The sequence below is a fragment of the Mastigoproctus giganteus genome, chromosome 3 (assembly GCF_048544385.1).
Source record: "Mastigoproctus giganteus isolate SK-2022 chromosome 3, ASM4854438v1, whole genome shotgun sequence".
In the NCBI taxonomy this organism is placed as follows: domain Eukaryota; kingdom Metazoa; phylum Arthropoda; class Arachnida; order Uropygi; family Thelyphonidae; genus Mastigoproctus; species Mastigoproctus giganteus.
The window spans coordinates 181055677-181072163 of NC_143577.1; the positions used below are offsets into that span (position 1 = coordinate 181055677).

General features: G+C 37.2%; 1 protein-coding gene across 1 annotated transcript in view; it reads left to right on the forward strand.

The window, feature by feature from the left end:
* Nucleotides 1-14336, forward strand: part of LOC150088446 (UTP--glucose-1-phosphate uridylyltransferase-like) — a 225451-nt gene extending 211115 nt beyond the window's left edge. Inside the window, exon 15 of the mRNA XM_090370162.1 lies at nt 14229-14336. Coding sequence (XP_090226288.1) covers nt 14229-14336 — 108 coding nt within the window. The remainder of the gene's footprint in view (nt 1-14228) is intronic.
* Nucleotides 14337-16487: the final 2151 nt, after the last annotated feature.

Sequence of the window (16487 nt, forward strand, 5' to 3'; positions counted from 1 at the left end):
ACTTAATGATTTAATAACCATCAGGGGTAAAGGAAAGGGTTTTTGCTTCTGTAAACGTGACTACAGTGGTCTCAGACAGTTTTTAATTTCGGTACAGTGGGATCAACTGATGATGTTACTAACAGCAAATTCGAAGTGGGAAGAATTCAAGGAATTAACCGTGGAAGCTACTAAAAGTTTCATACCTATTAAAAAATATTGTTCAAGGTTTAGGCCTAAATGGTTGTCAAATGAACTAATGAGACTCGTGGCAGAGAAGAAAAATGCATGGGATGCATATAAATTTTCAGGCGACACAGAAGCCTATGGAAAATATAAGTTAGTCTGTAAATCAAGTCACAAAGTAGGTTAGGCAGGCGAAGGCAGATTACGAGAAATCTTTGGCAAAGGATGCAAAGAAAAACAGCAGGGATTTCTTTACTTATATAAACTCTAAAAGGAAGGGAATGAATCTGATTGATCCACTTGATATTGATGGTTCGACTTTTGATGATCCTGCTCAGATAGCAAACAAACTGAATGAGTATTTTTCATCTACATTCACACATGAGGAGTTATTAAGGTTTGAAAATGCCAGAATGTTATCAAATTGTAGCAGGGTGCTTAATGATTTTGTAATAACTGAGAGCAAAGTGGAGGAGAAATTGTTGAAGTTAAACATAAGAAAGGCACCTGGAGTGGATGGGATCTATCCAGTTATATTAAAGGAAGGAAGCAAACCCTTAGCCATAATTAAGAGTTCATCCTTTAACTCAGGGAAGGTCCCCACAGACTGGAGATGTGCAAATGTAATCCCAATTCACAAAGGGGGATCAAAGGGTGACACAAGTAATTACAGACCAGTTAGTTTAACTTCTGTTCTGGGTAAATAATGGAGTCACTGGTTAAAGATGCATTGCAGGATCATCTTGACAAGACTGCAGCAATAATTCAGACACGGCATGGGTTTGTTAAGGGAAGCCTTGTCTCACAAATTTGATCGGATATTATGATGTGGTTACAAAGGAACTGGATGCAAAAAATAATTTTCATATCATATACGTGGATTTCGGGGAAGCTTTTGACACTGTTGCACATGTAAGACTACTGTACAGATTGGAGCAGAATGGTATTAAGGGTAAGTTGCTACAGTGGATAAAAGGATGGTTGAATGGGAGAAGACATTGTGGTAATCAGTGGGTGCTGCTCTTCGTGGACTAATGTTATTAGTGGAGTCCCACAGGTTCGGTGTTCGGTCCACTCTTGTTTTGTATATTTATCAATGATATTGATGAAGGTATATCAGGCTTAATGTCAAAGTTTACAGATGATACAAAGGTTGGCAAGGTTGTTAATGACAATAAGGGCAGTGTGCTACTGCAACAGGATCTAGAAAATTTGGGCAGATGGGCTGAGAAGTGGCAACTGAAGTTTAACCTTGATAAATGCAAAGTACTGCATATGGGTAGAAGTAACCCCAGAGAAACGTACCAACTGTGTGGTACTACACTTAAGGTGGGTAGAAAATGAAAAAGACCTGGGAGTAATTGTGCAGTCAGGTATGCAGTTTTCTGAGCAATGTAGACAGGCTACCAGGTAAGTCATGGGGTTTTGTCAATGATATACAGGAATTTTGCTAGCAGGGAAAAGGAGGTGAATGGCAATGCCTCTGTATAAGGCAATGGTCAGGCCACACCTTGAGTACTGCATACAGGTCTGGAGGCCTCATTTTAGGAAGGATATAGATTTGCTTGAGCATGTACAGAGAAAGGCAACAAGATTGGTGAGGGGAATGAAGGGATCCTCTTACCAAGAGAGGCTTAAGTTCTGAAAATTGCAGTGGCTGGAGACTAGGCACCTGTGAGGTGATCTGATTGATTTGAATGGGTTGAGTACGCTGAATTCTGATGGGATTCTTCCACTTGTTCAGATTACGAACCTAAGTGGGCATAAATTCAAAGTGAGGAAAGACAGATGTAGAATAGATGTGCAGAAATTTTCCTTTAACCAGCGGGTGGTTAATTGCTGGAACAAACTTCCATCTGTCGTTGTTGAAGTTGATAGGTTAAATAAATTTAAGGAGGGAATTGTTTTTCATACACTTGCTTTCTTACATCACATGCCACTACTACTATTACTACTACTACATCCGTTTAGGCCTAAACCTCAAATAGTATTTCTTAGTTGGAACAAAAAAGCCTAGTAACTTCTTGGATTACTTCCCATTTAGAATTTGCTGTTGGTAACATCATCAGTTGGTCCCACTGCATAGAATTTAAAAACTGTCTGAAATTCTTCCCCATGAGCAATGCACAATATCCCCAGGGCCGAATTTATTGACAAGCCTCTCTTCATATACTCTCTCGTATCTTGTCTGTGCAGAATTGCAGACACTCAAATTCAACCCTAACTCGCAACTTTTTTTCAACACTGACCTGTACTTGTTAAGTAAAGCTGCAGATCTACTACTCTTAATGCTATTAGTGCCAACATGTACAACGACATCACCTTTCGTGCCCTTAAAAGATATGTACTCTACAACATCATCAACTTTTTTCCTGGCAAACATCCCTTGGTCCAATTCCACCTATCTTTTTTACACAATATATTTCCCATTTCCCCGACAATAACTACCTTCTGTGGGACCAGCAAATTCAGCCTTGGAGATTGCCGCTGTGTTGTCTGATGCATAGGAGTGAGCTCTAGCTTTGAGCTGGGCAGCTGAGAGTTTGATGGGTCCCCCATTTTAATTCCTTCAACTACCCCCCTCTTGAAGCTGTCATAGATGCCCAACAGAATGCTGAGTTGGCGCCTAATTTCTTCATACTTCCTGCACCTAGCATACACAAAGACGACATCCTTCTTGGCTAGATTGTTCTGTTCCAGGAAGGTCCGGAAGCATTTCACAAGTTGCACATTTTCTTAGACTGTGAGGCATTGGAGAATCACCCCTTCAGTTCTTCCCCGATCTACAGCACTCCCACTATTTTGTGCTAGTTGCTGCACTGTTCTAGTCTGGGGCATGATTTCCATTTGAATTGTAATCAGTTCATTTAATTAATCACAGTGTAATTAATAAGATTAATACATTTGATTAATTGGATGATCTTTGTTATTTCTGCTACTTGCTTGAATTACTGGTTTATCTCTTCTAATGTTTGTTCAAATCATTCCATTGAAATTCTTGTATTAATGAAATCCTTAATTTCTCATTCCATCCTAAAATCTTGATTTTCCAATAAATTTGTTTTGGCCATTCAAGATAAAAATGTAGCTTATCATAACTGACATATATCCAGATTTCTCTCTTATCTGCTTAAAATTCTTCTAAAACAATTATTAATCAGACTGAACCTCAATTTTGAATTTGCCTGAGGTAGAAAACTTGCTTTTTGACCAAATGGTGTTGAGTGTTTGGTCTGTGGCCACAACTTGTGTTCATTTATACTTCCACTGCTGTTACAACTTGATGGTTCTATTGCATTTTTGGGTAAAGATAAAGCTGACTTATTAGTATCCTACTTTTCTTCTAATTCTACAATTCTGAATAATTTTGATATGAAGAAAGTTCCAGGTCCTGAAGGTACTGCTCCACTTGTTCCTGAAACCTGTTCTACTGAGCTTGTACTGTCTTCTGTTGTCTTTTTTACACTTTCCTATTTAACTGGCATTTTTTCCCCTGCATGGAAGTTTTCTCCCATTTAGAGAGTTCCTAAGATAGGTGATGAATCTTTCCTGTCTAATTATTGTCCCACTGAATTAGATCTACTCTTTCTAAAGTAGTGAAGAAATCCATTAACCACAAACTTTTAAAGCTATCTCAAAACCTTCCATCTCTTTAATGATTGCTGATATGGTGTCTCAGTGTTGATCGGTGATGATATGTCCTCCATGATAGTATAGTGGGTTTGCCACTTGTTTAGAGAGCCCTGGGTTTGATTCCCATCTGTGACTGGAGGAACTGCTAAAGTTTTCTTCATTTGAAAGATTTGATTTAAATCAAGGAGAGGGCATAGGGTTTCCCGTGAGTTATTCCAGGTTTTTCAGCCTTCACACAGGAAAATTGACCTGCGAGCACACTTGTACAGATATAATATATAATGTCACAGTATTGTCTAAGTTGCTGATGCACTTAAAGCCCTACAACACAACAACAAGGACAACTGGTGATGTATTGACTAATGTTATTCATGACTGGATAAATTTAGTGGAAAAGTTCAGGAAACATTTAGTTAGTTTCACTAAAGCAGTTGCTTTTGACGTTTCCAATGCTTTTGATCATGTTTAGCATAAAGATCTTCTAAACAAGTTTCCAACTTATGGATTTCTATCTGTTTTTTTGCAGTTTGTTAGCTAGTTTTTTCTTTGACCTCACTACAGGTGATGGCTGATGGCTCATTGTCTTCTCATCTTATGGATTTCTATCAGTTTTTTTTTGCAATTTGATAGCCAGTTTTCTCTCTGGCCTCACTATAGGGTGATGGCAGTGCTGGTGTTCCCAAAGGTTTAGTTCTCTCTCTCTTTCCCACTGTTTTTTACTTATATATTAATGACCTTCTTTCACCTGACTGGAAATCCTCTCCATAGTTCTGATGGTAGCATACTACAAACAGCTTAAACTTATCAGATATCCAACACCAATCCCTTAAATCTTCAGTGAACTCTATGTAATTCTCCGATGGAGTGAGGAAAACTTAGTCAAATTTAGTTTCCCGAAACCCAGTGCTGTTTTATTTCTTGCAAAAATAATCTACTGCTGCCATGCTCATCTTCAGTGGCACAGATTTCTAAACAAGATTGCATATGAGATAACCCTGACTTCTGTTCTCTCTTGGTATATGTACATCACAAATATTGCTTCCCCTACATCGAAAAAATTAAGTTTTCATTTTTACTCTCAGCCTCACTTTTCTTCAAAACTGTACAAACCTCAAATCCTCTTTACCACAGAATATTGTTCTTTCATCTGGGGTTGTGGCCCTAAAATCTCTTAAGAATTGTTTTGGAGAATGGTGACTGCATCCATATGGCACTGGACTCTTTCAACAAGAAAACACTCCATATCACAAGACCCTCATTGTACACAAATGGTTCAGGGTTCATGTCCAAGCATTTTGTGTTTCCCTGGCCACCACATTTCCCCCAACGTCGATCCCTTTGAACATTTGTAGGATGCAGTGTAAAGTAACATTTGCCAGTCCATGCCAGTGCCTTTCTCCATTGCTGAACTCAAGCAGTGGAGAGAGAGGCACTGGTGTTTTTCTGTCCAGCTGGTCCAGTATACCTGAAGATAACTTCCATGGTCTCGTGGAATAGTTGACACCACACTGGATGCAAGCAGTTATTATTATTATCATTAGCCATATGGTGCAAGGAAGCCTGAGTCTTTTTCTGCACCAGCAAAAAAAAAAAAAAAAAAAAAAAAAAAATTCTGAGTTACCCTGAGAGAGAGAGAGAGAGAGAGAGAGAGAGAAGGGAATCACCAAGGAAGAGAAGAGCAATGATATCCAGCTCAGGACCCTGGGTGTGCCAAGCCCATACTCACCAGATGTGAGCCCGTTATCATGGCAAAAGGCAGCCCAACTTGCTATTTCGGTAGGTGGTCATAATGTTTTGGCTCATGAGTGTACTTCTGGTAACACTGTCCTCCGGGGCAATATGACCTTAGTTGCTAATGCTCCTAAAAACCAAACAACAACAACACTATCCTCAAAAACTTCTGTGTGTGAATTGGATGAAATATTTATTCGGGTTTGTCAGCAACTCGAATAGGATCATCAGTAGTTATATAATTTATATCTAGTGGAGCAATGTGGTTCATCCCTTTATTTCTAGTGTTAAATAAGCATAACATAAATTTCCTTCACATTCTTAGTCCAAGACTTCCTGCCTAACTTCCTTAATGATCTGAATGCAGGCTAGTTTATACTAACTGTAGTTTTGTGTTTCCTGATAATCATCATCCATGCATTTTTCTTCTCTGCCACTAGTCTCATCAGTTTACGTGACATTCATTTAAATCTAAAACACAAAAAATACACCTTAGTTGGTGTAAAAAGCTTAACAGCTTCTATGATCACTTCCCACTTAGAATTTGTAGTTGGAACTGATTTTTTAAAAGAAAAACTGTTTTACTTCAGTTATTTTATTTTTCATAAAATAAGAATTATTTAAACAATATACGTACTACTAAAGGTACAAAATTTTAACTATACATTATTATAGTAGTAGCTATTAATAAATATGCCAAATATTGAAGCATGGTGCAAAAAATTCAAAAGAACATTAAAAATAAAATTAGCATCAATATTACCATTAGTAGTGGCATATGATGCAAAAAAAAAGCAATTCTTTCCACTAGTTTATCTAGTTCTCTTTTGAATTTATTTAAGCTAACAACTTAAATAAATTTTAAGGTGATAGAAGGGTAATAGATTACCCTTCTATCAACTTCTTCTAGAAGGTAATAGATTTAAGCTGGTACAAACTTCCATCTGTTGTCGAAGTTTGTACAACAGATGGAAGTTTGTACCAGCAATCAACCACTTGCTGGTTAAAGGCAAACTTCTGCACATCTATTCTGCAACTGCCCTTCCTCAATTTGAATTTATGCCCCCTCTGCATAGTCTGAGCAAGAGGAAGAATTCCATCAGCACTAATCTTTCTCAATCCATTCAAAGCCTTAAATAACTCAGTCAGATCACCTTGCAGGTGCCTAGTCCCCAGATACTGAAATTTGCAGAAATGAAGCTCTTGGTAAGAGCACACCTTTGTTCTCCCTCACCAATCTCATTGCCATGCTCTGTATCCTTTCCAGCAGCTCTATAACTTTCCAAAAATTAGGCCTCCAGACCTGTATGCAGTAATCAAGATGTGGTCTGACCACTGCCCTATACAATGATAATCACTTCCTTATTCCTGTTAGCAAAATTCCTGTATATCATTGACAAAACCCCATGAGCTGTCCTGGCAGTTTACTCCCACTTGCCCTAATCTCAAAAGCACTAATGGACACTTTTCCTAATGATTGCTTGCCCTAATCACACATGCCCCAATGAACGCTTGCCATAAATAAGTTAAAAGTTTCTATTAAAATTGTTTTTATTGTTACTTTATTTTTTCAGTCAAAAACCATAAAACATTTTTGGCCTCTTACTTTACATTTTTATCAAGGAATTATTATTCACAATATAAATATAAAATCGATGTAGTATTTGTATTTATACGTATGTGCAATATATACACTGCCCTACCATTAATATCCAGAAACTGCCTGTAGACAAAAAAAAGAGAGCTTTTATTGTGTCATTTAATATTTTGTGTGAAACCTTTTACTTTTATGATGGCCTTCAATCTTCGCGGCATACTCTCAACCAGCTTTTTAGAAATGTCAGGTGGTACGTTCCTCCACTCTGCCTTTAAAGCAGCCACCAGTTCGGCCTTGTACTCTGGGTGATCTTGACGTGCACATACCTGACAATCCAATACATCCCAAAGGTGCTCGATAGGGTTCAGATCAGTACTCTGGGCTGGCCAATCCATGAGCAATCCAAATGCTCATGTCATCAAACCACTCTGTTACGACCCTTGCAGTATGGCATGGCACGTTGTCTTGCTGATACAGGTATGGGCCTTCCTTGAAGTATTGCCATAATGTTGGAAGTGCATAATTGTCCAGGATGTCCTGGCATTGCACAGCATTCATGGTTTTGTTGATGGCGACTAATGGGCCCAAGCCAAACCATGAAAGGAGCCCCATACCATGATACTGCCTCCACCAAACTTCATTGTTGGGAACTTACAATCAGGAAGGAACTGTTCCCCTGGCATTCGCCACACCCAAGAATGGCCATCAGAGTGGTAGAGTGCAAACCTTGACCCATCTGTCCATAGGACTGTTTTCCATTGCTCTACAGTTGAGGATTCATGCTCCTTACACCATGTAATCGACATCTAGCATGCTCATTTTTGCAATTGTCTGTTCGAAGCCCAGTGTGCATATTTATAGCAACTTCTGTGATGTTGTTGCATGCATAAGACCTGTTTCCCTATCCATGGAGGATTGTCCAGATATTAATGGTAGGGCAGTGTATACTATATATATATATAGGTAGACAAATATATTATTATCAGTGTATTAGGTGGAGGTTCTGAACTGTCAGATATAATTACCATGGAAAAATTGAGGACACAAGCATGGTAAAAACGGATTACCTGAAATAAAATGAAATTAAATTAAAGTTTAATGTAAAAATAAATGATAGTACCTAAAGCCTGTATTAGCCTGTATGTATATACAGTGAAACTTCCCTTTAATGGACAGCCATGGGGAATGAAAATGTGTCCCTTAGAGAGAAGTGTCCGCTAACAAGAAGTCTGAGGGAGAAAAAAAAAAAAAGAACGAAAGAAAAATCGTTAAACGTTTAATGCAAAATTAAATTATATACAGATTTTGCACAATATTTTTGTAAATAATATATATACAATTGTGCTATGCATATTATGACTTTATCTTAAGAAAAATACATACAGTAATCACTTATTTTCTTCTGCACCTTCTTCCGGCTGATAATTTTGTTTTCAACATTTGTCTGGAGTGAAGAAACCATCGAAAGTCCTTCAGTATCTTCTTCAGCGGCGAAAAACATTTTTAAACGATTGATTTGTATGAGTGCTTCTTCAATTTTCATCGGTGGTTCGTTGTTAATATGTTCTTCAACAGAATGACCTCCTTCCATTTCTTCATCCTCACGAGGAACTTCTTGAAAAATATCGATGATAATGTCGTTGATATCTAGAGCACCATCTTCTGTAGTGCGGTTCGAGTCTATATCTTTGTAGCCAGGGTCACTTGTAGCGGAAGTATCGTACATTATCAATAGATGTTGAAGTTCTTGTTCTTCTTGGTGCTCCACATTGCTGTTCACAACTTCAATTTTTGCGTTTGAGAAGCCAGACTTTACAAAACAGTTTACGACAGTTTGTTTTCTAATTGCGTTTACTGAAGAGGAAATCCACTGAATCGCATCTAGGATGCTGAGTGTCATTGCAAGGTCACTTGCACATGTTACATCGTTCATGTTTGCAGTGAGATGTCTTAAAACACGTTTTCTGTAGTGAAGTTTAAAATTTTTTATTATCCCTTGATTCAAGGGCTGACTCTCTGCAGATGTGTTTGGTGGCAGAAAAACGATTTGAATGATACAATTCAATATGCGGGTGAGATGCAGCATTATCCATGAAAAGAATAATTTTTATGTTTTGACGAATCATGTTTTGGTTAAAGTGACCTATCCATTCTCTCATGATATCTCGTGTCATCCACGCTTTTTTATTAGACTTCCAGTCAACATTCAAAAGATTCAACTTTATGCCCTTGAAACAATGAGGATTTTGTGGTTTTCCTATAACAAGAGATTGTTCAAAGTCTCCCAGCATATTTGTACACAATATTACAGTCAAGTGTTCCATAGAAATTTTTCCGCCCTGGCACTTTTTTTTTTTTTTTAGACTCATTGTTTTCTCAGGAAGATCTTTAAAAAACAACCCTGTTTCGTCACAGTTGTAAATATCCTTAGCTTCAAAATCATGACATAAATCTTCCAATTTGACAGTCCACTCTGTTACAACCCCAGTATCAACAGATCCTGGGGTTGTAACAAAGTGGACCTTCACCACTTACGGTTTTCCAAGAAATTTTATGCCAAGTTTTGAACTTGTCTAGCCATCCCACAGAAGCTTTGAACTCATTTACTCCCATAGATTTCACAACCTCCAAAGCCTTTTCCCTAATAATAGGCCCATTAATGGGAATTTTTTTAGCACGTGTGCGACAAAACCACTTTGAAGTCTAACAGTTTTCGGGAATGATTTTTGAACCTGATCATTTACGTGTTGCCAAAATTGTTTGAGCAGTTCATTTTTTTTTTTTAGGATGTCGCTTACCTGCGTCTTCCCGATTTTTAATTTTGCAGCGAGATTGCGAACACTATTTTTTTGCCGATCATACTCATTAATGAGTTCGACTTTATCTTTTAAAGTTAAATGTTTACGAGAAGACATTGTGCACTTCACACAACACTGAACAAAACTGAAAACTGAAACTCAAAACACGAAAGGCCGACAAAATCCCCCTCCCCCGCACACACCGAATTCATCAGAAGTTTTACACGTGCCTTAAAATTCTTGAAAAAGGGTTTAGAACTGCGACGTAAACCTTGATAAAATTCAGCGAATTGGAAATAGAAAATAAACACACGATTGAGGCAATACGCGGAAGAAATGTTCCTAGAAAAAGGGCCGTGAGCTCGCCCGCTGTCCGTTATTGGGAGTTCAAATTAAGTGCTAATCTAAACGAAACAGTGCAGATTGCCTGTCCGCGTCCGTTACAGAGAATGTCCGCTAGACAGAAGCTGAAAACACGTTAAAACCAATAGAGGAGAGTTGGGGAATTTGAAAATGTCCGTTGTAGAGAGATGTCCGTTAAAGAGGGGTATCCGTTAGGAGAAGTTTCACTGTATATATTTTTTAAAGGGGCCTCAAATTTAAATATGGCAGGAGGGCCTTTTCATCCATAATCCGATCCTGCCGATACCTATCATCAGACCATGGTGCTGCCAAGTTTTTATCCTGGATTCTTGTGTATTATGCACAGAGGCCAAATGTTTCCATTTCATTATAGTCTTCTTCCAGATAAGTCAAAATCAACTTACAATTGCATGTTCCGATTAATTCAATAGAAAGCATTGCAAATCGGGACATTTCAACTAAGAAAATTCCAAGTTGATTATGAAAGTGCCCTGATTTAGATCCATAGAAGAAACATTTTTTGATGCTGATGTTAAGGGCTGTTTATTACATTTCAGTCAAGCAATTTGGCAGAAAGTACAACATTCAGGATTACAATTGGGATATATTGAGGAACAAACTGTCAGAAAGTTAGTGGTGGGATTAGCATTTGTTTCTTTAGAGGAAGCTTGGGAAGGAATCATTCGAGAACGTTCACCATCAGAATATCCTTCATATGAAAAGCGCAAAGTCTTTATAAAACACTTCGAAACAAATTGGATTGGACCCACTGCTCACTTTCTGATTTCATTGGGGAATCATCATGCTAATTTTGGTCCTTGGATAATAAATCATGTGGAAGGATGGCATTATGCCTTAAATAAATCTTGGGGGCACCATCATGTTAATATATGGACCTTTTAAAAAAACAAGATAACTTTAAGAGAATACTAGGATTAGTAAATGTTGGAAATCTTCAACCTCATAAAAAATCTTCAACCTCATAAATATGAGGGCATTAATAACAAATTAATGAAATTAACAGCAGATAGACAAAACAGGGAACATTGATTTACACACTTTTGTGCAAGCAGTTAGTTACTTTCTTCCACTAAATGATTAGTATAATTTAAACTTTAATAAATTGTATTTGTATTTTAAACCTGTGTTTATTTTTTTATTTGATATCAAGACATTTGTATTTGTATAAAGAAAATAAATTGATTATTAATTTGATGTTATATTTGTTTTATTTTTTTTCGTTATGTTTTTGAAGTACATTTTTATGACTCCGAAAAAATAGGATACAGTTGCATACACACAATAGAAATGTGATTAGGGCAAGTGGAGTAATACTGTCCTGGTGTCCTGTCTACACTGCGCAGAGAACTTCATATCTGACTGCACAATTACCCCCATGTCTTTTTCATTTTTGACTGTGTGGTAAAACTTATGGGTAAACTATGGTGTATTTACACCGATATTATATAGTTAATTTCAACCTTATTTCAAATTTAATTTCAAATTTTGAGCATTTAGTCTTCAAAATATATATACTACTCTGATGGGCGGAGTACACACAGTTGGTATGGGGTTAAAATACTCTGGAGTTACTGCTACCCATCTGCAGTACTTGACATTTGTCAATATTAAACTTCAGTTGCTATTTCTCAGCCCATCTGCCTAACCTTTCTAGATCCTGTTGCAGTAACATACCATCATTAACCATACTGCCAACTTTGTGTCATCTGAAAACCTGGGCATTAAGCTTGATATGCCTTCATCAATCTTATTGATAAATATTGAAAACAATAGTGGGCCAACACTAAGCCCCGGAAGGACTCCACTAATAACATTAGTCCACGAAGAACAGTGTCCACTGATTACCATTCTGTCTTCTTTCACTCAACCATCTCTTTATCCATAGCAGCAGCTTGACTTGAGTGTCGCACTGCTCCAATTTGTAAGTCATTCTTTTAAGTGCAACAGTATCAAAAGCTTTCCTGAAATCCAAATACAGTAAGTCCCTGACATAAGATATATGTTCCAGGACTGCTTACATAAGTCAAGTTTTATGTAACTCTGGAATGACTAATAAATATTGCTACTATATCCCTGATAAGCCAAAATTACAAAAACCACATAATATCCTCAGAAGAATGAAGAAAAATAGTTATATATTTTTCAATTAATTGGTTATATATTTTTTATATATTAGTTATATATATATAGAAAAATAGTTATATTTTTAATTAGTTCAATTAAAAACTTTATCTTGGAATAGCGGTGAAGTAGCTGGAGTGGCACCTAGGAAAAGAAAACATTCTTCTTCTTCTTCTTAAGGTTCCGTATTCAATTTGAATGTTGGAGACCAACATTTTCCAGCTAACTCTGTCTCTTGCTTTGTGAAATAGTTCGTCACTTTTTTCTTGGTCTTCCTTTTGCTCTTTTGCCTTTAATCTTCCCTTGCAGGATTAGTCTCTGCAGGTCATATTGTGGGTCTCTTATAATATGCCTGAGGTAGGCATAAAAGGAATAAAAAAAAACATGTTACTGTACTGTAAAAACTGATATGTATTTCATAGCCTTGGTTATTATAGTTGACTTCATTGGTACTGATCCCTTCACCGCTTCTTGTATTCTGTCTGTCCTTTATTATTGTGTTCACTGTTGACACTGGTGCCTCCGTAGCCAGGTGGGCAGGTGCAGCAGTGCGTAGCACACGCTTCTTGATTAGACCGGAGTTCAAGCCTGTGACCACCAAATACGGAGGATGCGGAAAGGTCAGGGAATGACCACCGCATATCCCGGAGCAATATGGCCTTAGTTGCTAATGCTCCTAAAAACCAAATAACCGTTGACACGACAAATCCAAATTCTGCGAAATACTTGTTAATGTTTGATCATTTTCATACATCCTTATTATTTTAATTTTCTGATCCAAATCAATTGCTTTCTCTTTTTCTTGGTAGATTTACTAGTACCGCTGTCACTTATTCTCTTAGTCGGCACCATGATAACGGCCAAAATGAAATTTTCTGTAAAGAACCTCACAAGGTTAAGGCGGAAACACACATTATCACCTCAGTGAGCTCAAATTTTACTAAAACACATTTCTGTTTGTAGTTCGTCATCAGTTTGTGACATTGTTTTATGGTAACTACCATAAAACAATAAAAACAATTTGCAGTTTCCAGTTTATTGGCCTTGTCTGTTAGCACAATTCATTATAAACAGTTAGTAAACTAGATCTTATTGCATTTGCGATAATATCGATAGCTGGAATTCTGTGGGCTTTTATACCATTATGGTGAAATGTGTGTTCCCCTTCCCTGAAATCTTCAAACATATAAAAAAACAAATAAATATTCAGAATCTTCTTTTCATTCTTATTTTTTAAGCTTCGTGAATTTGTTACTCCATATCTCACTTGTGCATGCCGTGTTCATCGTTATTGATTGCTTATTTTATTTATTTATTTTTATGTAAGTCTGAAGTTATGTAACTCAGGCTTACATAAGTCGGGGACTTACTGTATATGATATCAGAATTAATTTTTGCATCCAGTTCCTTTGTGATCACATCGTAGTATCCAATCAAATTGCTCAGACAAGATTTCCCCTTAGTCTGCATTTCATTTTTGTTTTCTTGTATGTTTTGTTTAATTAGAGTATTATTCTGGTAATTTTTATATTTGAATGTAACAGAATAACTGCATATAATTTGTATTTGGTAAATATAAATTTGTATTTGTAAAACTATGTGAATATTAAAATAAACAAAAGGATTCTACATTTTTTTTTTACTATATTTGATATAAAGAAATTTCAGTATAACAGAATAATATTGTAGTTTGTTATAAACAGATTTCACCTATATATATATATATGTATGTATTTTTTTTCCCTAATTATTCATCTTGTGTTTCACAGGTTAAAACTATTTTCTAATATTGCTTTCAGGGCACAGTAATCATCATAGCTAATCATGGAGAGCGGATTGATATTCCTCCATATGCCCTTCTGGAGAATAAAATTGTGTCTGGCAACTTAAGAATTTGTGAGCATTAGGTATGTGTTTGATATTATTATTAATGAGGAGAAAATAATTGGAATGATTTTATGACAGTATTCATCTGCATAATATTTTTGCAACCTTATGGCTTATTGTGCAGCAGATTCAAATAACCTGTCCCACTCTGTGAAATAAATAATATTAATTTATTGTAGATAATTGTGTCATTTTTTTAGTTGTGCATGCACATTTAAGGGAAAAGAAATAATAATAAAAATCCAAAATCAGAAAAGCAGCTTTATTTAGGCACAGTACATATATTTAATAATGAGACCAGTTATTTAACACATCATCACTTAATTGTATTCAATCTGTTTATTCAGGATTTCATAAATTGCTGAATACATAATGAGATGCTAAAAAACAAACACTGTGAAAGAAAAATTAGTATTAGTAGTAGTAAAGCAAGCAAGAAAGAAATTTATATAGCTTCAGTCTCAATCAGGAACCCCCCTCCCACAGGTGGTTAGTTAGCATTAGCATTAGTAGAGGCATATGATGCAAGAAAGCAAGCTTATTCAGCATCAGCCAAAAAAAAAAAAAAAAAACCCACTCCCATTTCACCCCTCCGTTTGTTCGAAATACCTGTCCAGCTGAGCCTTAAATTTGTTTAGGCTATCAACTTCAACAACAAGTGATGGAAGTCTGTTCCACCAACCAACTACCCGCTGGCTAAAGGTAAATTTCCGCACATCTATCCTACATCTGTCTTCCCTCAATTTGAATTTATGCCCTCTCAGGTGATTATTCTGAGCAAGAGGAAGAATCCCATCGGCATTGAGCATGCCCAAACCATTCAAGGCCTTATACACCTCTATCAGATCACCTCGCTGGTGCCTAGTCTCCAGACTCTGTAATTTGCAAAACTTAAGCCTTTCTTCGTAAGAGCAACCCTTTGTTCCATTCACTAATCTTGTTGCCCTTCTCTGTACTCGTTCCAGCAGCTTTACATCCTTCTTGAAATGAGGCCTCCAGACGACCTGTATACAGTATATACAGGTCGTCTGTATACCTGTATACAGTATAATGGTCAGGCCACACTCAAGGTGTGGCCTGACCATTGCCTTATACAAGGGAATAATCACCTCCCTATCCCTGCTAGAGAAATTCCGGTATATCATTGACAAGACACCATGAGCTACTCTTGCAGCTCGTCTGCACTGCTCAGAGAACTTCCTATCTGCCTGCACAATTACCCCCAGGTCCTTTTCATTCTCTACCACTGTCAGTGTAGTACCGCAGAGTTGATACGTTGCTCTGGGGTTACTGTTTCCCATATGTAGTACTTTACATTTGTCAATGTTAAACTTCATTTGCCACCTCTGAGTCCATCTGCTCAACCTTTCCAGATCCTGTTGCAGCAGCATAGCATCAATAGTGTCCTTAACAACCCTGCCAACCTTTGTATCGTCTGAAAACTTGGACATTAAGCTTGATATACCATTATCACTATCATTTATAAATACAGAAAACAACAAAGGACCCAACACTGAACCCTGAGGAACTCCACTAATAACATTAGTCCACGTTGAGCAGTGTCCATTGATTACCACTCTCTGTCTTCTGTCACTCAACCATCCCTTTATCCATGGCAGCAATTTGCCTCCAATGCCACACTGCTCCAATTTGTGCAGCAGTCTTCCATGTGCAACAATATCAAAAGCCTTTCTAAGATCCAAGTATATAATATCAAAGTTATTCCCTGCATCCAGTTCTTTTGTGACTGCATCATGGTATCCAATCAAATTGGTCAGGCAAGACTTCCCCTTAACAAAACCACGCTGTGTCCGAGCTATAACTGAAGTCTTGTCTAGATGATCCTGCAGTGCTTCTTTAACCAGTGCCTCCATTAATTTTCCTGGAACAGAAGTTAAACTCACAGGTCTATAATTACTTGTGTCAGCCTTTGATCCTCCTTTGTGAATTGGAGTCACATTTGCACATCTCCAGTCTATGGATACCTCCCCTGAGTCCAAGGAAACTCTCATAATTATGAGTTTCCTTGGACTCTCATTTAATTGTATGAGTTGTTAGTATCAGGTTCTCTTTATTAGCAGGGGAGACAGTAGCCCCTAGAACAAAAAAAATAAGCGTTCCTGTTGAGGTGCATGAACAATTCTCATTTGTTGATGCACGTGAAATCGCCT